This window comes from Microcebus murinus, chromosome 21, assembly GCF_040939455.1.
Source record: "Microcebus murinus isolate Inina chromosome 21, M.murinus_Inina_mat1.0, whole genome shotgun sequence".
Taxonomy (NCBI): Eukaryota; Metazoa; Chordata; class Mammalia; order Primates; family Cheirogaleidae; genus Microcebus; species Microcebus murinus.
The window spans coordinates 2534070-2557525 of NC_134124.1; the positions used below are offsets into that span (position 1 = coordinate 2534070).

At 38.0% G+C, this 23456-nt stretch overlaps 1 protein-coding gene and 2 non-coding genes across 5 annotated transcripts in view; all 3 read right to left on the minus strand.

Annotated features, from left to right (window-relative positions):
- AFF4 (ALF transcription elongation factor 4) overlaps positions 1–23456 on the minus strand; it is a 62530-nt gene that overhangs the window by 6234 nt on the left and 32840 nt on the right. For all 3 annotated transcript variants that reach the window (XM_075996033.1, XM_012762143.3, XM_012762140.3), the window contains 15 exons: positions 21152–21188; positions 19580–19625; positions 17273–17327; positions 16782–16819; positions 15911–16073; positions 14336–15253; positions 11105–11193; positions 10243–10483; positions 8246–8340; positions 7566–7629; positions 7316–7452; positions 6843–6914; positions 6371–6464; positions 5550–5593; positions 3817–4037 (listed from right to left, as the gene is read on the minus strand). In XM_075996033.1, coding sequence (XP_075852148.1) covers positions 3817–4037; positions 5550–5593; positions 6371–6464; positions 6843–6914; positions 7316–7452; positions 7566–7629; positions 8246–8340; positions 10243–10483; positions 11105–11193; positions 14336–15253; positions 15911–16073; positions 16782–16819; positions 17273–17327; positions 19580–19625; positions 21152–21188 — 2314 coding nt within the window. The remainder of the gene's footprint in view (positions 1–3816; positions 4038–5549; positions 5594–6370; positions 6465–6842; positions 6915–7315; positions 7453–7565; positions 7630–8245; positions 8341–10242; positions 10484–11104; positions 11194–14335; positions 15254–15910; positions 16074–16781; positions 16820–17272; positions 17328–19579; positions 19626–21151; positions 21189–23456) is intronic.
- LOC142863128 (small nucleolar RNA U13) lies at positions 7168–7270 on the minus strand. The gene has a single exon (XR_012914022.1). It is a non-coding gene; the product is annotated as a small nucleolar RNA U13 (small nucleolar RNA).
- Positions 12589–12707, minus strand: LOC142863380 (5S ribosomal RNA). Its single transcript, XR_012914155.1, has one exon. It is a non-coding gene; the product is annotated as a 5S ribosomal RNA (ribosomal RNA).

The following is a 23456-nucleotide window of genomic DNA, read 5'->3' on the forward strand; positions in this document are numbered from 1 at the left end:
AGGATTCCTCCTACATGAACAAATGTAGGCTCGTGTACATGTGAAAGGCTACACCCCTGAGTAGAGGAGGAGAAAACAATATCTTAAGATTTGATCCCAGTGTAATTTGGGGAGCAGAGGGATGAAGGACTAAGAAGAGGGTTTTTATTTTTTTTTTGAGACAGGGTCTCGCTTTGTTGCCCAGGCTAGAGTGAGTGCCGTGGCGTCAGCCTAGCTCACAGCAACCTCAAACTCCTGGCTCAAGCAATCCTCCTGCCTCAGCCTCCCAAGTAGCTGGGACTACAGGCATTCGCCACCATGCCCGGCTAATTTTTTGTATATATATTAGTTGGCCAATTAATTTCTTTCTATTTATAGTAGAGACGGGGTCTCGCTCTTGCTCAGGCTGGTTTCGAACTCCTGACCTCGAGCAATCCTTCCGCCTCGGCCTCCCAGAGTGCTAGGATTACAGGCGTGAGCCACCGCATCCGGCCGAAGAGGGTTTTTAGATGTGCAGAGAAAAAAGGGTCATTCTCATGATGAAGATTTCATGCTATGCAAAGGAGGAGACAACCAAACACTTGAGAGAAGGCTCTCTTTTACAAAATTCCAGCTATTAAATGCAGAAGGAATGTCAGAATCGAAAATTCCTGACAAATTTTCTATTTCCTAATATAATAATGGATCCAGGCAATGATCATCAATGGATGCTTAAGTTAAAATATAATAGGGAATCTTACATCAAACCAATCAGGCTGATACTACCGACTGAATCTACTGACCAAACTTACTATCACCAAACAGGGACAGTCATTACCTGCCTCCTAACAGGATGTCATGTGACTATCTCCTAGCACCCCCTAGGAGATAGTCTTATCTAAAATACTGAACTTGAATTGAGTCTCAAGATGTAACTACCAACATAAGAAAATAAGGGGGACAGAAGAATAACTGACACCATGAGGAAGGGATTAGTCAAATCCAGAACATGACATTCTATCGCCCGGGTTCTCCTCAAAAATCAATGGCATGGCCAAAAAAAAAAAAAAAGATGGGAGGAGGGGAGGGTGACACTTAAGAAACTTATTAATGAAATTGAATGTGTAGACCTTGCTTGGATCCTGCTTGGAAATAAATCCAACTATTTAAAACAAAAGATATTTTACACAATAGGAGAAATGTCATGGTAGAATATAGATAATATAAAGGAGTTATTAACTTTGGTAGCTGGGGTGCTCACGCCTGTAATCTTAGCACTCTGGGAGACCGAGGCGGGTGGATTGCTTGAGGTCAGGAGTTCGAGACCAGCCTGAGCAAGAGCGAGGCCCCATCTCTACCATAAATAGAAAGAAATTAATTGGCCAACTGATATAGAAAAAGTGAGCCAGGCATGGTGGTGCATGCCTGTAGTCCCAGCTGCTTGGGAGGCTGAGGCAGTAGGATTGCTTGAGCCCGGGAGATTGAGGTTGTTGTGAGCTAGGCTGAAGCCAGGGCACTCACTGTAGCCTGGGCAACAAAGTGAGACTCTGTCTCAAAAAAAAAAAAAACTTTGGTAGCTGTGATAAAGGCATGGTGGACATGTTTTTGAAAAGTTCTTATCACTTAAGGATGCACAGTAAAAAGTATTGTCAGGTGAAATGTCATGATATCTGGCATTTGCTTTATAATACTTTCTGGGGGGGGCAGAAAAGTGAGAGAGAGAGAGGGAGGGAGGGAGGGAGGGAGACAGGCACACACACAGATGGAACAAGACTGGCAAAATGTGCTGCAGAAGCCAAAGTTGAATGAAAGGTACGTGGGGTTCATTATATCATTCTCTTTCCTTTAGTCCATGTTCAAAAATTTCCATACAAAAAAAGAAAAGGAAAAAAGAGGCTCAAACACTGGCATCAAGGAGACAAATAGAAAGTAGGGGTGGGCTGGGTGCGGTGGCTCACGCCTATAATCCTAGCTCTCTGGGAGGCTGAGGTGGGCTGATTACTCGAGGTCAGGAGTTTGAAACCAGCCTGAGCAAGAGCAAGATCCCATCTCCACTATAAATAGAAATAAATTAATTGGCCAATATATACAGAAAAAACTAGCTGGTCATGGTGGTGCATGCCTGTAGTCCCAGCTACTCAGGAGGCTGAGGCAGTAGGATCGTTTGAGCCCAGGAGTTTAAGGTTGCTGTGAGCTAGGCTGACACCATGGCACTCTAGCCTGGGCAACAAAGTGAGACTCTGTCTCAAAAAAAAAGAAAGAAAGAAAGAAAGAAAGTAGGGGTGACTTGGAGGAATTCCAGCTCTCTAACATTTCCTGGGAAACACTGGCAATATTTAAAATTTTGGGAACAAATTATGTTTCTTTAAACATGACTTTATGTTAAATGTTGGGGTTCCCCTTCTACCTTCCTTTTACCATGACCCCTCTTTTAGAGATAGAAATCTTTCATTTGCATCTGATTACCTGTTCATACTGTAAGCATCTGAATGCACTCTGTGACAAAAGGACACTTGATTGGCTACTTTGGTGTTTTTCTGCAAAAGATCTACCTGAATAGATGCTATACACACATATTTGCTAGTAATGCCTACTAAAATAAGATGGTGTTTATGCAGTATTTTCCCCTAAGATCTTCAAATACTTTCTAATTCTCAATGTCCTTAGTTTGAGAAAACAAACTTTTAAGGTACAAAGCCCCAAACAACTGAATTTTTTAAAATGCTAAGAAATCCATTCCTTTCATAGCCTCCATTATCTCATAAGTTTCTTCTAATATACCTACAATTCCTGTATAAATGTGTTTTCTTACATATTAAACACCTCAGATGTACACAAAGTGTAGATGTGATCCTAAGCCTATGGCCAAATTTACTATTAACTGTCTCAGAAGAGTGAGGTTGCCATCAGCTGGGCTGACACCACAGCACTCTACTCAGGGCAACAGTGACAACTGTTGTCACCAGTATCATGAGAGGCATTTTTTGACCAAATTCAGTTACATTTAATATGATTGTTAAGCAGGGGAGAGTATTTTTTCTTTTTGAGACAGAGTCTCGCTTTGTTGCCCAGGCTAGAGTGAGTGCCGTGGCATCAGCCTAGCTCACAGCAACCTCAAACTCCTGGCTCAAGCAATCCTGCTGCCTCAGCCTCCCGAGTAGCTGGGACTACAGGCATGCACCACCATGCCCGGCTAATTTTTTCTACATATATTAGTTGGCCAATTAATTTCTTTCTATTTATGGTAGAGATGGGGTCTCACTCTTGCTCAGGCTGGTTTCGAACTCCTGACCTTGACCAGTCCGCCCGCCTCGGCCTCCCACAGTGCTAGGATTACAGGTGTGAGTCACCATGACCGGTCAGCAGGGGAGAGTATTAACAAACTGATTATCGTTCAATCTTAACTAGGTAATAACATTAAATACAGACCAAAAAGTTAATTAAATTATAAAAGTTCCTGGCCGGGCGCGGTGGCTCACGCCTGTAATCCTAGCACTCTGGGAGGCTGAGGCAGGCGGATTGCTCGAGGTCAGGAATTCAAAACCAGCCTGAGCAAGACCCTGTCTCTACTAAAAATAGAAAGAAATTAATTGGACAACTAAAAATATATATACAAAAAATTAGCCGGGCATGGTGGCACATGCCTGTAGTCCCAGCTACTTGGGAGGCTGAGACAGGAGGATCGCCTGAGCCCAGGAGTTTGAGGTTGCTGTCAGCTAGGCTGATGCCATGGCACTCACTCTAGCCTGGGCAACAAAGTGAGACTCTGTCTCAAAAAATAAAATAAAATAAAATAAAATAAAAGTTCCTTTTAATGGTTCCGTCCTTCGAGGTTTATCCAGAGACCTACCTACCTACCTTTTTGCTCTTTGGAAAGCTGCTCAGCTTGGTCCCAGATTTCGGTGGCATAGAGGAAGTTGGAGGTGACCTGGACGTAGTGGGCTGCCATCTGGTGGATCCGCTGTGGAATGGTCACTGAGGAGCCACTTGCTGAAGCGCTGCTGGCCCCAGAAGAATGATTTCCTGAATTGCCTGGCGACAGCTTTGGAGAGACAGGGGAAGGCATCCCGACAGCTTTGCTAAACACAGGGAAAGAGAAGTTTGTTCATGTGGGCATGGGAATATTATGAAATCACACACTACCGACTCTTCCCACATGAAGACTTTTAAAACTTAAAGATTCTTTAAAATTAGATGGGTTCCCAGGGAAGTACAATTTCTTTTAAATAAGTACTAAGAGCCATTGTGAATTATGATCTTATCTATAACCTTTGCTTTAACGAATGACAACAGAACAAGAGATGGGAGATTACTAAAAAAGTCATATAACATTAGTTGTATACCTTAGTCATATACCTTATCAGATCAAAGACTTAGAAGTCAGATCCCCTCAGCTCAGCACACTTCCTTCTTTTTCTTTCTTTTTTTTAATTCTATAGAATATTTATTTATTGCAAACAAAACCTGAGGTATGAGAAACTGATCCAGAACCCATGCCTGTCCAGGCTGAGGCAGTCTCCTCAGCACACTTTCCATCAATCCAGGTACATAATTGCAGATTTTTCAAACTGTTTTGTAGGAGGTTGGGTGGAATTCACATTTAACTCAAAAAAGTGAGACAGTAAATGGGACAGTATATGGGAACTTTTTTTGTTTATTTTTTTAATTTAAATACAGACAGGGTCTCACTATTGCCCATGCTGGTCTCAAATCCTGGCCTCAAGCAATCCTCTCACCTCAGTGGCCCAAAAAGCTAAGGATTACAGATGTGAGCCACCACGCCCCGCCAGGAACATCTTTATTTCAATTCCGTAATTTCTGAAACTTTCCTAGTTTAACTAAACACTCAGAGCCGACAAAGAGGTATCACCCTCTCACTCAATCAACTACAATCATCTCAAACTTCCTGCCAATTAAATATTTTTTAGAAAACACATTTGTTGAAATCTGACAGGTTTATTTCGGGAGTATTAAAACTTGTGGAAATGCCCAAGGTTTTTTCACACTGAAAAAAAAAAAAAATCAAACAAAACTGGCGTATGGGGGGACTAGTTATTCACATTTTTATCTGCACTTTCAACATTATAAATTTGTTTAAGAAAATACATACAGGCCAAAGATAAAATGTCAGTTCACATAAACATAATAACTGAACAGATTAAAAAAAAGGTTTCCCAGCATTATTCCTTCTTTTGGAGGTGGGTGGGATGAGAGTGACATGGGGACGGAGTAGAAATCACAGTTGTACCACTGTTATTAAATTCTGGCAGCGCCAAGATTTGAGTTGGGATACATCCACTGTGATAAATCCAAGTAATTACGGAAATCAAACTGTGAGGTGGGTTGAGTAGTATTAAAAACTTAGATTTCTATAGGTGCAATGTCCCATCTCTAATCTTTATGATTATATTTTTATATTTTTAATTCATAAAAAAAAGAGAAAATATAACTTTTAAAAATACTTTATTAGAGATAATTTTCATTTTTTAAAAGTGGTCACCTTTCCATTTTTGGAAGTCGGACCCTACCCATTCCATTTTATATTACAAATTTGTCACAAATAATATTTTATAGAATAAAATTTTACCTACCTTCCCAAGCCAGGTGATGGTGCTTGAGAATTATTGTAAGAATTCTGTGGGGGAAAAAAATGTACTTAACAAACAAAACAAAAAAATACCAATAAAGTACTAAATAAAAACATTTGGCCAGAGCTGATCTTAAGCAGCTTTATAAATGTAAGATACCAAAATATGTGTGTATGTGTGTGTGTAAACATACAGCAAAAAGAAATTATGAGGAGAGAACTGGGGTGCTCTGGAAGACTTCACAGAAGAGGCAAGGAAGGAATGAGAGATGCTCACATGGATACAGGAAAGGAGAAAGGGCACACCAGGGAGGTCACACTAAGTACACAGACGCTACAGAAAAGAGACCATATGTGGCCCACAGAGTTTGCCTAAAGCAGAGGTTTAGAAGAGGACTAAGACAGAGACCTGTGGGCCAGGCTAAGGAGTCTGGCCTTGACCCTGAAGGTAATGGTAAGTTGCTGAAAGGTTCCACGTCATAATCTGAGGAGCATTTTAGGAGGATTTATGTGGTATTGGCCTAAAAAAACACAGGAAGGCATTTTAGCAAAGGAAGGTAACAGTCTGAAAAGAAGGATGGTAGTGAAAACCAAAGATCACTTAGAAAGGATACATATGGCTACTGCACATGGCTATATAAGTTCTATAATCAGACAATGTGCATTAAAATTTTTCCAAGAAATCTCAAACTTATTTGAAAGGTCCCACACAGTAGCTCCACCCCTGCTGTGTTTTACCTAAACACGAGAGTACTGCTGGGCTGGGGACAGGAGACTTGACAAATCTTACCAATTAGGAAAGAGCCCCTCCTCTTCTACACATACCTTCAGGTGCTCCGTCAGCGTCTTTGAGTACTTCAGAGCATTTTCCTTCTTCAGTTTGAACAGCCTCAGGTACAGCAAAGACTGGCAGCGCAGGCTAGCCAACAGAAAAGGGCAGCTTATTTACCAGGAGACCACACTCGGCCACGTCTGCACAGCCCACACTTGCACCGCACAAAAGGACAGGACAGGCTTGTGGGAGTGGACTGTGGCATGAGGCCACAGCACTAACCCTTAGGCAAAACCAAAAGATGTGTTCTTACTGTGGCACATACCCTAGGGAGAGGAAGATGACCAAGAAACCTAGGACTAGTTCTCACATGTCATCAAATAACTTTACGTTACTTTATGCTTGATTCATGAAGCACAGAATTATGACAGGGTTATGAGAGGCTGACTCAAAGAAAACATTCAGAAGAGCACCCACAGCACAACTGCCTGTCATGTATCAGAGAAGAGGAAACAGAAAACTCACCAGAGCACTGTGAGTCTCTTATCTGCAGCTGTAGCATCTGGTGCCAAGTAATTCTTTAGCTTCATAGTGTATCTGTGGGTTCAAATAACAAACAAATGATAAACAGAATGTAATACTTCACCTTGAAATTATAACTTCTTTCATCCCCAAAAACATTAAAATCTCAAACCTAAATAAAGGCAAAATTTCCTATTGAAGTACCTAGTTCTCCTTCCCCAAGAACAATAAAAGATTACACATCTCCTTTGGTTTAATGTATACAGTTTTACCAGCCCCTTCCTAGATGGACCAGAGAAATAATGTTGTTTCCTCCCAAGAAAATTATTTTCAAATGGATAACATGCTTGCATCAAACAAGGTTTGAGGGAGGCACACATCACATGTGAGCATGACAACCCAATCATTATACTCATGAACTACGTAAGGGTCAAGAAATAATGTCATTGCCAATGGCGTGGTACGTTCTCACTCACTTGATGAGGTCCACCGTCTCTGAATACATAAGGAATGGGGATTTGGATTCCTGAGCACTTTTCTCTAACGCATTCCCACATTCAATGAAAGACACCACAGCGTCAAGGTAGTACACAGCTTTCTCAAACCTATCAGACTGAAGAAAGGAGAATAAAAGCAATAAGTAGTGACCTATTACTGCTATAGACAACAATGAAGATTTAAGTTAATTTGATTAAATACATAAATGTAAATGGAATATTTACATACCAATGCATCTGCATTGTGCTTTAGTTTTTTTGCTTCTTGTAAATAATGGTCAGCTGAATAACTTCTGCAATATAAATTTTCATTATAAATAAAATGGCAAGTATTTTCATAAGATAATACTTGTTCACGTTAGTCTCTAGTATCCTTCAGTTTTCATGTCCTCAAGGAAAGGAAATTACTAAACATTCATTTCAGTTTTTTTCTGACATGTTTATATCAATTTGATAGTGTAAGTTGCGGTTGAGCCAACTCATGGCAAATCTACTTAGGAAAATAGAAACCAAGCTCCCCAGCATTAAATACTAACTTACCCAAGTTGTTTGAAAGATTAAGTGTAAATAAAATACGGGAAAGAGAAATAACCTTTCATTGGAGGAGATACAGAGGAAAAAGCACTGCTCTTCCTCATCTAAGAAAACCCCTGTTTTAACAATGAGGTCAGCAGCATTAAAGGTTCTACTGGAAGGTTCTACCATCATTCACATCCCTCCCGAAGGTCATGGTGTTAAGTTAAAGAGCAGTACTAGGGCCAGCGGGTAGTTTTCAGATTACAACGTGGATATTCTGTGGATCACATACAAGTATTAATCTTCTGGTCAATGACAGAAATTAAAACAAGTTTCTTATATGCTGACTGTAAAGATTTCTTAAGTGCTTTTAAAAAATCTCATTTTTCTCACCTGTCATCAAAGGCAAGTTTTGTTCTCCGAGGCTTAGAAGAATCGAGACTCGGTGCAGACGGAGGACAGTTTGAGGAGCTATTTGGAGCCTTTTCCTGACCAAAAAAATATATAAATGCATTGAAAATTGTGAGGAGATTAAAAATTAAACTAATAGCATTCCTTCAGTCACTGGTTAAAAGGAAATAAAATTTCATTGCCTTCAGTAACTAACTTCCTTGTTATGAAACTTTTATGAGTCCATTTTATCTTTGGTGGTCTAGTGGTCATGAAAAAATAATAATTAAAAAAAGGAGCCCATTTCATACAACCAAAGTATTCATTCTAACACTTACAAAGGGTCTACTATGTGCCAGGCACTGGCTGAGGCACTTGTTAGAACATAAGGAAAACAAAAACCTTAGTATCAAAAAATGGCAATACTACCTAGGGCAAAATTTATTAGTAATCACTAGTCAGTGAAAACAGCAACAATAATACTTAATGTTTACTATGTACTCACTACTTACCAGGAACTAATTCAACTAACTACCTAGCATTGTCATTAATCCCTAACAACCCTATGAAATGCATACTGTTATTAGATCATGTAAATAAGCAATCTCAAAGAGGTTGAGTAACTTGCCCAAGTTCAAACAGTTTTTAACTGGCGTTCCTGGAATTTGGATTTTACCATTTTCCTAAACTTCATTTTGCCTCCCATCAATATATCTATTCTGCCTCCATGCAAGCGCTACGGTCCTCTCTCTTTCCAGCTGTCTGCCATCCAGCTGTATCTTTAAGAAAATGAATACACATTTTTCAATAAAACGCAATAAACAAGTAGAATATATCCCACAAAATAATGGATGTTTCAACATTAGAAAACCCAATAATATATAACTGTACTACATATACTAAAAATCTATTTTAAAAAACCATGTAATAACTTTTTCTTTTCTTGTATGATAAAGGCTTTTCAGTTCCATCCATTATAGTTTACTTCAAGGAATAAAAATAAAAGTCCTGAGACTTGAGAAAATGCTAAGTTTTTTATCATACAGCTTGCATGTTTATGAAATGGCTTCTTGAATAGCAAGTTGTAGCATTAACATTACTAAAACAGCTTTATCTTCTATGTTTTATGAACAGACCTACAAGGGCCTACGTTCAGATTTACTTGAGGAAAATGAAGCTTTCTGAAAATAAAAAAGTTTTCAGATATTTTAACCAGTTTTCTTTTTCTTTAGACAGAGTTTTGTTCTCTTCCCAGGGCTAGAGTGCAGTGGCATCAGCCTAGCTCACAGCAACCTCAAACTCCTGGGCTCCAGCAATCCTTTTGCCTCAGCCTCCCAGGTAACTGGGACTACAGGCATGAGCCACCATGCCTGGCTAAGTTTTTCTATATATATTTTTAGTTGTCCAGATAATCTCTAATTAGTAGACATGGGGTCTCACTCTTGCTCAGGCTGGTCTCGAACTCCTGACCTTGAGAGATCCTCCCACCACAGCCTCCCAGAGTGCTAGGATTATAGGCGTGAGCCACTGTGCCTGGCCCCAAAGCCGTTTTGAAACAATATACAAAAAGTCAATCTAGAGCCATTTAGTTCTTATTATAAAGACTTTCATAAGCAACTTTTCTAATTATTGGCTTCTATCTTTTTATCTTATTTTTATAATGATGGGGTCTCAAAATATTGCCTGTGCTAGACTTGAACTCCTGGGCTCAAAAAAATCTTCCCATCTCAGCCTTCCTTCCCCCAGTAGCAGAGACAATAAACATATTCCACACCAGGCCTTCAGTTTCTATCTCAGTAAGCTTGTGCCAGCTGACTTACTGCTTTCATCGTCTCACGTCACTGTATAAATTTGTTATCAGGATTATGACATCTAGAGAGTAAAATGTACAGACATATAAATTTAATGAGATGTCACAAAAATTTCAAAGCACAGTGTTATCTTGGAGAAATAACATGGCAATGAGTGACTTCCAAAAGCCGTAAGCCCCAAAACCTTACCTTAACCTCCTTGGAACTACTGGAAGTCTTCCCTTCAGTCTTCTTCTGCTTGGATGTAGAGGAACTGTTTTTGCTGCTGCCACTATTCTCCTTGTTGCTGTTACTACTTGACTTTAAGGAAGAAGACTGACTAATAGTCCTCTTCCTAGAGCCATGCTCTGTTTTTGGATCTTTTGAAGGAACAGGCCCAGCGGGAGAAGGTAACAAATCCTTTTCTTTTGTAGTACTCTGCTTAGATGACCTGCCAAACCAAACAAATGCCCTCATTTCTCCATATTGTAATACAGGGTGATGAATTTTTCCATTTCTCTTTGCCTGCTTTCAAGACAAAAATTTGTTTTTCACAATTGATTGCTAGGACACAAGATTTCTGCAAAGTAAAATAAAACTGTAAATTCCACAAGGATAGGCATTTTATCTGGTTTTTATCTGGTTAAATATCCAGTGCCAAAAACATGGCCTGTCACACAATAAGTGCTCAATAAATATTGGTGGACTGGATGAACAAATAGATGAATGGTGAAAGAAGAGATTAATGCTTGTAAGGTAGTAACTAGTCTCTTGGAAATTACAGATAAGCTTGTTGTCTAATCAGAAAGCGGTAAGCTTTACTTTAATTCTTACCCCATACTCGCTCTAACCCCACCAAAAAAAGAAGAAAGGAAGACATAACTAAATCTTAAATGTTTTCCATCCCTCTTAGCTAAAAGCAAAAGCTCCCACTCTTTGGTATATGCATGTGTGTGCATGTATATGACACATACTTACTAAAAGGAACATTCTGACAACACACTAGAAAGTACCCAATACCAAACGATACACATATGTTGCCAACACTGGCACACATGCTCTGGGGACGTACTCTCTACTGCTGGACGGCTTGTGGCCTCCTGAACCCTTGTCCTCCGTTTTGGGCTTCTTGCTCTCACTGGCGCGGCTGTCATCTTCGTTCTGGACGAAAAACAGAAAAGAGTAGCTACACTAGGTCTGATTTTTATTCATCTAACTTCAACTTCCAGCTCTAGTCATCCACAAACAGTTTAACACTGATAAAACTTCAGAAAGAAGAAAACAGAAAAGTGGAAGAATTCATTTAAAACAATGTTAAAAAAAACACAACTAGGTCTCACGGCTGAGAAGAGGTCTTCTATGTCAGACATATAGAACCAAAACACTGAAACAGGTTTCCTACAGTCTTTCAAATGGCATATTGTCAATGTGATGATCTGGGTGTGTGTATGGGGGGATATTTATGAAATTAAAATTAAGATATAATTCACACACCAAAATTCACTCTTTAAAAGCACACATTTCCATGGCATTTAGTAAATTCAGAGAGTTGTACAACTATCACAATTAATTTAAAAATATTTTTATCATCCCCAAAGATACCACATACCCATTAGCAGTCATTCCCCATTCCCTCTTCCCTCCAGACCCTGGCAATAACATTTGTCTTTATAAATTTGCCTGATCTAGATATTCCATATAAACAGCATCATAAAATACGTGTGGCATTCTGTGACTACCTCCTTTCATTCAGTGTAATGTTTTACAGGCTCACCCACGCTGCAGCATGATCAGTACTTCATTCCCGTTTATGGTCAAATAGTATTCCAATGTATGGACATACTGCATTTTACTTATTCTGTATTTAATTTATCCATTCATTTGATGGCCATTTGGGTTATTTTCACTTTTTGGCTATTATGAAAATTGCAACTATGAATGCTTGAGTAAAGTGAAAGTTTTTGTGTAAACATGTATTTTCATTTCTCTTGGGTATATCTCTATGAGGATAATGGCTGGGTCATAAGGTTTATGTTTTTAAGGAACTACCAAACAATGTTCCAAAGCAGCTGTATCACTTTAGATTCCTACTAGTACTGTATGAAAGTTCTAATGGTTCCACATCTTTTGCCAACTTGTTAGTCTATCCTTTTGATTACAGCCAAACCTAATGACTTCTGAAAACCTCTTTGACTGAAACATAAGTGGTAGGCCCATCTATTGCCAATGCTACTTTCCTAGGTGAATCTAAGTTTGCCTGTTCCTTGCTTCAATTATCAGGGCACAAGAATGCAAATAATCTACCATAACAAAAGAGTCTGCTCCCTTACACAAATGATTAAAGACAAACAAATTAAAACATGAGAAAAAGGAAGGTACATCCTTCGTTACCCTTGACCAGGTCTTCTCTCAGTACCACCTGCTTTATCTCCAAGTACTGCCCCTGACACTTTTTTTTACTGAAGACATGAAACTGAAAAATCATAATGAAGTTTCCCAGTGTTAATACATTTTATAAAATCAAAACTTAGCTTATAGGTTTTTTTTTTTTTTTTAAGCCTACGGCACCCGGTATTCCCAGGTGGTCTCCCATCCAAGTACTAACCAGGCCCGATCCTGCTTAGCTTCCGAGATCAGACGAGATTGGGCGCGTTCAGGGTGGTATGGCCGTAGATAGCTTATAGGTATTGATATTAAAAATTCTGGAGGAGTATATGCCAATGAGATACGGGGTACTTCTTTTGGATGAAGGGGATTTTTTGTTATTATATATATAGTAAAAATGTTAAACAAAAGAGTAGGACTTTTGTTTAAAAGGACTTTCACTTTCTACCATATTTTAAATGTTTTAGTACCTTATTTTTCCTCAAATGCCCCTACAGGCCTCTGCTCCACCAACTGAGCTACTAAAGGACCCCATAAATATCTTATTTTTAAAATTTAGTTCTTTTAAACACGAAAGGACGATTTTTTTTATTCCATAAGAAACATTTGTCTCCTAAAAAGCAGGGTCTATCATATACAAGCTCTTAATCCATATAATTCTCTGACTTAAATCCCATAATTGAGTCCAGCAATCTGAGGCTGTGGGCTATAGGTACCGGCAGCCCTAAACAGCTTACTAGAGTTAAGTAAAGCATCCTTATACTACAATAATGGAAACTTACCAGCTATATAGTATGGAAAGTAGTAAGCTTTAGTTTTCTAGAAATTCAAATAATGTGAACCATTTCAATTTTTGAAGATAAAAAAAAAATGTTAGGTATTATTCTAATAAGTCTGAATATATATCATCTGCACATAGCACTGTGGTTTTAAGAAAAGGAGAGAGGAAAATATCTCTGGCTCACTTAATTTTAAGAAAATGCTCTACCCTCCCTATCCTATGTGTGACTCTCAGGTCAACTGAAACTGCGGTCTGTGTTCTACGTTCACCTGATAAGGTCATTCTGGTGCCTATTTGTGTTCACCAGTTCAAGCTTCACTTTCAATATTTTCAATCGTACTCACACATGCCTATTAGGAGAAACTACAGTATTCTTCAATACAGATTATTTAAAAATTTACTTTCCTCTAAAAATTACTCACTAGAACTAAAAAGATCAAGCTGTTCGCCCCAGTCTCCATCTATATACATAAGTTATTTAGCTCTTTTTATTATATGACCATTATACTCTGATCACAGACATCCTTGAGTTTTTATGTTTCCTGGATCTAAAAAATGCTGACATTGAATGTATACGAAGCTTTTGTCTCCAGATCTGAATTGCCCTGGAAGTATTTAGCGGCTGAGAGTTGGCTATGTGCCAGTAATGTTTTTAGTTTTGAGGTTTATTAAGGGAAAGAAGCTAGGAAACAGGATATATCAGATCGGTGAAATTCTTAAGGATGCGTCGAAATAGGTGAGTTAATTTTTTTAGCTGGAAATCAGTTAACACTGAAAGTAGGTGTAAAGACAGAAGAGTATGGCGGGACGACCTTGGGAAGTACATATCAAACAAAAGATACCTGCAACCAAAATGTCAAGAATGTTGCAAAGGCCAGTTTGCAGCCTCTGCTCCACTCTCACCTCTACGCGGCCAGCACACGCTCTGAACAGAAGCACTGGTCCATTTCTCATGTCATTAGAAACTCTCCTGTTTTACTGAAGGAGACAGACAGAGGTCCTATGGGGCCTTGGGTTTACCCACTATTTTCCCTCATGGTGCATGACCCACCTTGTTATTTTACAGCTTGCTTAGATTTCCACAGCATTTCAAATGCTGGTGTTTTGAGACAATAATAACAAAAACCCTTTACAAACCTTATGCTTCCTCTTGCCTTTGTTGGAAACTTTTTCTGAGGCTGGTTTCTGAGCTTCTCTTGTGTGTTTTTCCGGCACATTTTTCTTTTCCCCCTTGGGTGGCTCTGCTTCTTTGTAAGGCTTTCCTGGTATTCGAGTCAAGAGATTCAGGTCAATCTTCACGATAAGTGGGTACCTATCATCAGGCTCGCTGAGGGGGGAAAGAAGTTCCTTCTCTTCCATAGGAGAGAACATTCGCTGCCGGAAAAAGCTATCTTCTTCCTCCACGGAGGAGGGTTTAACAGGAGTCCTATTGCTCTCAGGGTACTTAGGAGTTTGTGAGGAAGGAGGAAGGCTCTCGCTTTCATCCGAATCCGAGGATGAGGTATCTGTTTCTATGATTTCCCTTGATTTCTGGGACGATTTACTTGTTGACTTGTATTTCTTTTTCTCTGCTGTAGGTCGAGGTGAAGACTTAGACTCCTTCTTTATATTGGGTTTCCTTGAGCCTTTGGTGGCTGCTTTGTGTCTGCTGGAGGGCATGCTGGTCGCTATGTCTACAGGAGTTTCGCTCTCTATCTTCAGGCCTCCGCGAGGCTCATCGGCAGCTGCCTTCTCAGCCTTTTTGGGTTGCTTTTTGCCTACAGTTCTCCTCTGTGTTGTGCTGTCACTCTGTGCAGGGGATTTCTGCCTCCCGCGCCCACTTTCTGATCCCTTTTGGATGGTTTTGGAGTCTCGTCCGGGAGTAGTAGAACTCGTTTCTTTAGGTCCACCTGGATCAACGTAACTATTCCCAGTACCCTGCTCTCGGCCTTCCTTTTTGTAGCCTTGAGATGACGGGATGTTACTGTCCACTGAAGAAGCTGGTGACACTTTATGTGGGTTCACTTTATTCAACCAGTTATCAAGTTGCCATTTGTTTGTTGGAGGTGGTTCAGGCTGAAAAACAGAGAGATGTGTCTGCTTTTTTCTATATCAATTCCGTCTCCTTCCTTCATGGTCACAAGGAAAAAGAAAAAATGCAATGCCTAATGCACCCAAAGCATTTACTTTGCAAGGTTCTGTCTCAACAAAAGCAAAGGGCTGAGTATCGACTATTGATTGGCTCTAACCACTTGAATGAGAAGATGAGCTTAATGCTACATATGGCTTTTAAGTAGCAAATATTCCCCTTAGGAATCCAGCTTTAAAGGCATTATTACAAATGACCATACGGTACATTTAATTCCAGAAAGTAAACAAATGATGTAGGTACCAAGAGACACTTGTACCTGCATTTAATCAAGCTACAATAAAATTATACAAGACTTTTTATCAACAACACTACATAATATCAATTACCATGTTGAGACACAAAAATAAAGACCAAACTAAAGAAATACAGTATTTTAGTGACCTGCAACATGATCCCAAGCAATTCCTAATCTAGACAAATTTGTTCAAATAACAAGGAAACTAAATTATCTAGGTTTCCTCTAAGATACAGTCATTTCTTTTTGTCAGAATACGTAAATTTCTCCTTTCATATCTGAATCAAGTCTTAAGTGGACATCACCAAGGGCCGTGAGGGCCGGGACGGCAGCCCTGCTCCCTCACCTCAGGGGACGCACTCTGGGACGGCTCATTGGCCTCACTGTCGCTGGAGCTGCTTTCACTCTCTGAGTCAGATCCAGAGCTGCTTTCAGATCCACTGTGGCTACTAGAGTCATCCCTGGAGTTATCTGCTCCTTCACTATTATGGTGTGAAGGTTCAGAGTTACTAGAAAAGATAAAACATATAAATGACCAAAGTTTTTTTTTTTTAACTGACAACTGGAAAACATCAAAATCTGGTATCCAATTTTATTTAAAATGTTTAGTTTGCTAAGCTGATACAATTCTATGAATACAGACTTCATTGTAAATACTTCCTTTAAAAAGTTTCTGATGTGCTGCTCAGCTATCAATACTCACCTTTTAAAAATAGTTTGAGGTATAATTTACATACCATAAAATTCACCCATTTTTAGTGTATAATTCGATGACTTTCAGTCAATCTATGGAGTTGTACAACCACCACCATAATTGATAATATTTACTTTATTTTATTTTTTGAGACAGACTCTCACTTTGGTGCCCCAGATAGAGTGCAGTGGTGATATCATAGCTCACTGCAACCTCAAACTCCTGGGCTCAAGTGATATTCCTGCCTTAGCCTCTCGAGTAGCTGGGACTACCAGTGTGCGCCACCATGCCCAACTAATTTTTCTATTTTTTATAGAGACGGTGTCTCGCTCTTGCTCAGGGTGGTCTTGAATTCCTGAGCTCAAGCAATCCTCCTGCCTTGGCCTCCTAGAACGCTCGGATTACAGGCAATGAGCCACCATACCTGGCCAGTATTTACTTTATAAGGCCACTTATTATACCCCTATAATGTTATCAGGCTGACCCCACCCCCTAAATAAAACAAAAATAAAAGGGTCCCTACCTTCCTGGTGTACTCCTTGGCATTGTCTTATCACAATCCTAAAATTAAAGCATAAGAAGAAAATCTGTGAATGAATAGCATTCTATTTGCTTAATCTGAATAATATCTGAACTCTTAATAGAAAAACTGGCTTCTCTAATCTATGCATCAATGTTTACTTAACACATATACTGTTTTTACCTAAAGAATAACTGAATTACTGGGAAAAGGTCAAAAATTGATAATAGTTCTTTTTATCAATAATCTCCATCTTCATGAGTATGTTCATGAGTCTCCAAGATAAATGTTAAAGGTAAGCCAATTTCTTAAATAAGAAAAAATGGAGATTTAAAGACAGGAGAAAACTACAACATTCCAGTGTCAGAAAGCTTATAGGAAGAAACTTATTTTAAATAACCAGATTACAAATGTATTATTCAATTATAATTTTTATAAAATATAATGAAAACACATACTACAAAACTGTCAAAATCATATAGCAGTAGACATACCTGTTCCCCATCACTGTCTTCACTGCTGCTTAGTTTTAAGTCATCTTTTAACATACTAGAGGGAAAAGGCAAAGGATTAGTATTTTTGGAACATTTTTTTCATGGTATGCCAAATTATTAATTATCTACCAATAATTCTAGAAATAATCACTTTCGTAGCCAAAAATTTAATTGAAAAACAAAAAAAACCCCATTAAGTCTTATTCTGTCTGGTTTGGTTCATAATAAGAGCAAAAATTGAAAAAGGAAACCATTTCATAAGCTCTAACTTTTCCCCAAGTAAAATACTTACCTTTTCTAAATAAAGGAAAGCCACTTTCTCTGTATCTCCAACTTTTTTCTAATTGCATGCACACATATTCATTATCATCAAAACAATTAACATAGTCATAGACAATAATCCACTAGAATGATATTAAATTCAAAAAAGAGAGATAAAATGAAAGCATCAAGCAATTCTCTTTTTTTGTTCCGAATGTTCCATAAAGAGAGTTTTGTACAACTAATGACAACTGGCTAACTGTGAAAACCAGAACACAATTTCCTAAGCCAAAGGCCTAATTCACAAATGCCTTGCTACGAAAGATAAGTGTGCTCTGTAGAAGTAAAAATTTGGGTAAGAGCCTTGGATATATAGCAGAAATGATCATGCATGTATTTTTAAAACTCCAGGTTGCAAATCTTTGATCAAAATTCAAATCAATTAAAAAACACAGACAAGTACTTTAAGCTCATAGTTTCTGGAATTTGTTTTGAAAATAAAATTAAAGATTTAAATTTTCCTTAATGCCATAAAATCAAAACCATTGAACTTAAAATCTACTTAACAACCCATAAAACATTGTCTTTTTACAGGAGAGGTAAAATTAATATGAAGCTTAGGGAGAACAGCAACTAGAAAAATATTCAATTTCTAATTACCAATAACAGTTTCGTTACCTTTCTTCTTAAAATTTCATGACAGTTTCCAATCAGTGGGAAGGAAATCTTCTTTCACTCCAATAACTACTTTTACTTTCCTCTCAAAATCTAACTTACATTTCTAAATCTGATCCTAAGTTCAAAGCATTACACAAAAGATCACCTCAAAATAAAGTAACCACACGACTATGGAATTATGAAAAGTATTTTAAGACTGGCCCTATTAAGCAGGATGGGGAAAAAGTTTTCTTTTGGACAAGGGCTTGGTGCATCTCTATGACTGATTTCCTCTAAGGAAATGTACTTACTCTGAATTCTCTCAGCCCTTATGATTTAATAATGGCAGTTCAATGAACCTGTTTACACATGTGAGTATGTCAAAGCTTTTACCAGACTGCTCATGGCCCTGCATGCTTTTGTTCCCTCAGCAACCAACATGATATGCACATATATGGTAGGCATACATCAGTTCTATGCATATAAATAAATATGATAAACAGGACTATAATTTGAGTTCTTTAGCAGTGAGGGGAGACATCTCGTATTCATGTATTTTCATTCTCACTTAGCTCTTCCTGTGTTCAGCTGAAGTGGCTACCAGGCTGAGGTTACAACGACAGCTATGGTATAGAGAACTGGTACTGTGGTCAGTTTCTTTAGAATTGTGTTTTAATCACTGAGTTAATTTGTAGTCTTAGAAATTCAGGCCGTCATCCTTTAAGGTAGAATTTATTATCCAATACACGACCCTATTACACTGACATATATTTCTGGTTCTGCCTACAAAATAAAAACAAGAAAACCTAAGGACAGTACAAACTATGTTCCTCTAATATACTATATCTAGTGGTTAAATGAAGGGCTTACTAAGAATCCTGTCTTTAAAAAAATTTTTTTAATCTTTTCTTCAAACCCATGTTATCCAAGGGAATCCTGTCTTTTCTTATGACTTCTTAATTAAATTCAAATTATCAATGAACACACAAACACATACATACATATACATACATACCTCTGAGATAGGAAAAAACTGAGATCTCAGAGCATGGATAGGCAAACTATAGCCCACAAGCCAAATCTAGCCCACTTCTTCTTTTATAAAGAAAGTTTTATTAGAACACAGCCACACTATGGTCTATGGCTGATTTCATACTACAATGGCAGAGCTGAATAGTCAGGACACAGACCATGTGGCTCCAAAAGCCTAAAATATTTCACTATCTGGTGCTTTACATAAAAGTTTACTTACTCCTGCCTTAAAAGATTAAGTATTTTTAAGTGTTATTACTATTAAGTATATCTTAAGTATTGTTCAAAATATATCCAGATATTACACATAACTTTTAGCAAAAAAAAAAAATTAAATTTATTAAGCAATAAACTTACGATTTAGACTGGTGCCCATTTGAAGTTTTAGAAGGATTATATCTTTCTAGAATGAAAAGAATGTAGAAATGAGCAACTAACATGGCTAGTTAGACTGTAAAATATCTATGTAAAACATCTATCCTCAAAGAAATATAAATCAAAACAATGAGATATGATTCTTCATCCATCAAATTAGCAACATTTTCAAGTACAACAATAAGAGACACTGGTAAGTAGAGGGAAAGTAAACAGGCATGCTCACACGTTGCTGGAAGGACTATAAACTCATGTAATCTGTTTGGAGAGCAATCTGGTAATATCAATACTGTAACTGTACTGCTACTGACCTAGCAATTCCAATGAAAGAAACTTTCTTTACAGGTTTATCTTGAGGAACACACACACACACACAAATGTTTATTTTAGCATGGTTTATAACAGCAAAAACTTTAAACAATTAAATGTCCATCAATAGGAGACTAGTTGAATAAGTTAGGATACTTTCATACAACATAACACAATTTTAATGTTAAAAGGAATGAGCTGGGGCTTTATTCAGATATAAATAGTTCTAAAATAAACTATGTAAAAAATGCAAGGTAACAGAGCAGATGCCACTTATAATCCCATTCACCAACAGGTTTGGGGAGAGAATGGTGGAGAGGGAGAAGTAAGGATGAACCATCCTTAAAAGAAGAGAGAAAATGTAAACTTTCTAGCCTATATAGCTAGCCATTTTCTGCATATTAACAATGTCAGGTCCCTTTTTCCTGTAACAACAGCTTTAAGAACTAAGAAATGGATATCCAAATAAAGAAAGTTTAACATTAAAAGAGATGTTCTTCTAGTTTAAGCTCTTTGCATTAAGGTCACTAAAGATAACAAGCTAAGGATTAAAAAGTTCCACATTTTCATCTTCCAAAATAACCTTATGAACAGGACAAACCTATCTCATTTAGGAAGTTACTGTTCTTGGCAAAAAGAGAATCTCTTTTGTTACAGCGCTATATGGTGAAGCCCAGACATTTGCAATGGTTCCTGACTACCATCAATCTACACAGCCACCAATTTGGGGGACTATATTTGAATTCCCTAAGGCTATCTTCCCTTCAAAAGTTCTTCTGAAAAGTCAAGAGATGGGGAGTGAAGCAGACTTTCTATCCAGACCAGAAGACTAAGGAACAATAAATAAGGGTTGTGTAGATAAGGAAGAGAAGAGGAATGGTCAGTTAAAATGAGCTCTTCTTCCCTGGAGTTTTACCATCATAAAAACAAGTATCTTCATGAAGGAAGTGAAAAGACAGAAGAATGGCTACTGAGCTTATGAGGTACCTATCAAACTGAACTCATGAACTTTCAACTATTAGTTAAATATTCAATAAAAAGTGGGTTTTTTTTAATCTCCAATGGCCTACAGTTGATTATTTTTAAGCATACCAAAATTCAGCTCAACTCATCACTACTCTTCAGATCACAAAAATTAGAAGACACACAAAAGAATTATTGAAGCAATGTATATGATGTGACCATGAGAATAAAATATTTAATAAATAGCTTAACTTAAAAACCAAGAGGAAAAGAAATACTTACTTTGTTCTCCAGGGCCAAAATTGGATTGCTGGGATTCCTAAGAAAAAGAAAAATAAAGTTATACAAAGTGACACGAAAAGAGAAAGGTTCATTAGTGAAAAATATTTCAAACTACGTAAAAATGCTTCAAGTACTTGAAAGAAAATGTAATGATCCCACAGGATCACCTTCAGCAATTTTATGGTCCATTGTGGACTTTCCCAGAGCTTAATACAAAAAGCATTAAGCTACCTAAATGGTCTTTCTTTCTTTCTCATTCATTTCTTTTCAACAGCATGGTTCTCATTCTCCACCTACACTGTGAAGACTTTGGGTTCTCATTTTTTTCATCTATAATGGCCTGGCTCTAGTCTTTTTCCTCCTCAACTACAGCCTCCCGATTACCCTTCCAAAGCTCAAGTCTTAGTATGTGTCACCATCGCTCTCTTATTTTTTTCATTCTCATTGGAGAATGGCTCTTCTGTTTTCCCTAGGGATGAAACCCAAACTCTTTGGCATAACATTCACTCATGTGTCCAAGTACAGAAAAAACAAAATGATAAGCAAAAACAGCCCCTTAGGACCTTTACACTTATTTGAATAATATCAATGACTACCTTTGAAACTACACACACAAATAAAGGCAAAATGGCAACTGTGGTAAGTACAATGAAGGGTAAATCCATACGCAGAATTTTATGTAAGAGTTGATAACTGTGTACGTGAGAGCTAGCGAGGAAGATGGGCAGAGGCTTCCCTGAGGAAGCACCATTCAGATTAAGATTTGAAGGTATGCAGGAAGTGAACTGGGAAAGGAGGAGGTAGTAAGAATTCAGGCGAGGGAAAAAACGTGGATAAAGGCCAGGAGGGAAGAGCACAGATAGTATAAGGGACTTTAATGAAGTCCGCGTAAAAGAAAAAGCACAGGGAGAAAAGTGGTGAGAAATGAGACTGACACCTAAGAAGCTGGGTCATACAGCGTATACACCTTATAGACTCTATTAGATGCGTGTGTGCAGCTTACTACACAGAAGAGTCATACAACCACACCTGCGTGCTGTGAAGACCATTTTGGCTATTAAGTGGAGAACAGTTTTGAGAAAAGAAGTAAAAGTACCTATTAGGAAGTTATTGCAGTAGTACAAGTAGGAGAAATGAGTTGGTCTCCAAGTTTTTTTGATCATGTGACTCCACTACTAAGAAATTTTTCCATCTGTATCTCCAAAACATGTATATTATTACTTAAGTAATATATGTGTTGTATAAGATAAAAATTAAATATTTTAGAGTAATTTTTAAATTTTACTTATTAATAACAACAAAAGCTTTCCTTATCACACAAAAATATAGTGCTTCAAATATCTGACACTAAGATTGGCTTATTTTGATGTTTTGTTTCACTGGATGTCACAAAGACACAGTTACACAAATGGAAGAGGTCCTACACTTACTAAACCATACCAAACTTCCAATCCTGTACCTTAATTACACAAAAGTTTCTACTGAAGTTGAACCTAGAGGATATTAAAAAGCTGTGTTTTAGTATTTTTAGCAAATAGGTTCAAACGAACTGAATAGAAAATTCTTTTTCCAACTCTTTAAAGTTTATGTATGACACAATGAAGAAACTATTATTTTTTAAATGCTGGTTTCCTAGTATGAGTTTATTTTTTAGGAAAGCAGTTACTTTTTCATTCACTGATAAAACAATCACCTTTATTCTGAGGGAATAAGAGCAGTTAATTATTTTTTTTAAACATGCAATGAAGGCCGGGCGCAATAGCTCACGCCTGTAATCCTAGCACTCTGAGAGGCCGAGGCGGGAGGATTGCTTGAGCTCAGGAGTTCGAGACCAGTCTGAGCAAGACCGAGACCCTGTCTCTACTATAAATAGGAAGAAATTAGCCAAACAACTAAAAATAGAAAAAATTCACTGGGCACAGTGGTGCGTTTCTGTAGTTCCAGCTACCCGGGAGGCTGAGACAGGAGGATCACTTGAGCCCAGGAATTTGAGGTTGCTGTGAGCTAGGCTGATGCCATGGCACTCTAGCCCGGGCAACAGAGTGAGACTCTGTCTCAAAAATAAATAAATAAGCAAGCAATGAACAGATATGGCATATTTTCAACGTGTGTATGTGAGAGAGAGTGAGAGAGAGAGAGAGGTATCTAACTCATTTTTAAGCGAGGTAACTCTGACATCATGAAACAAATAACCAGTGAACTTCTATGTTAGTGTAAAAGATATTCAGGATCACTCCTGATCGTATCAGTAGATTTTTAAGAAAATATTCAATAAAATCCAAAATTCATTCCCAGTAATGACTCT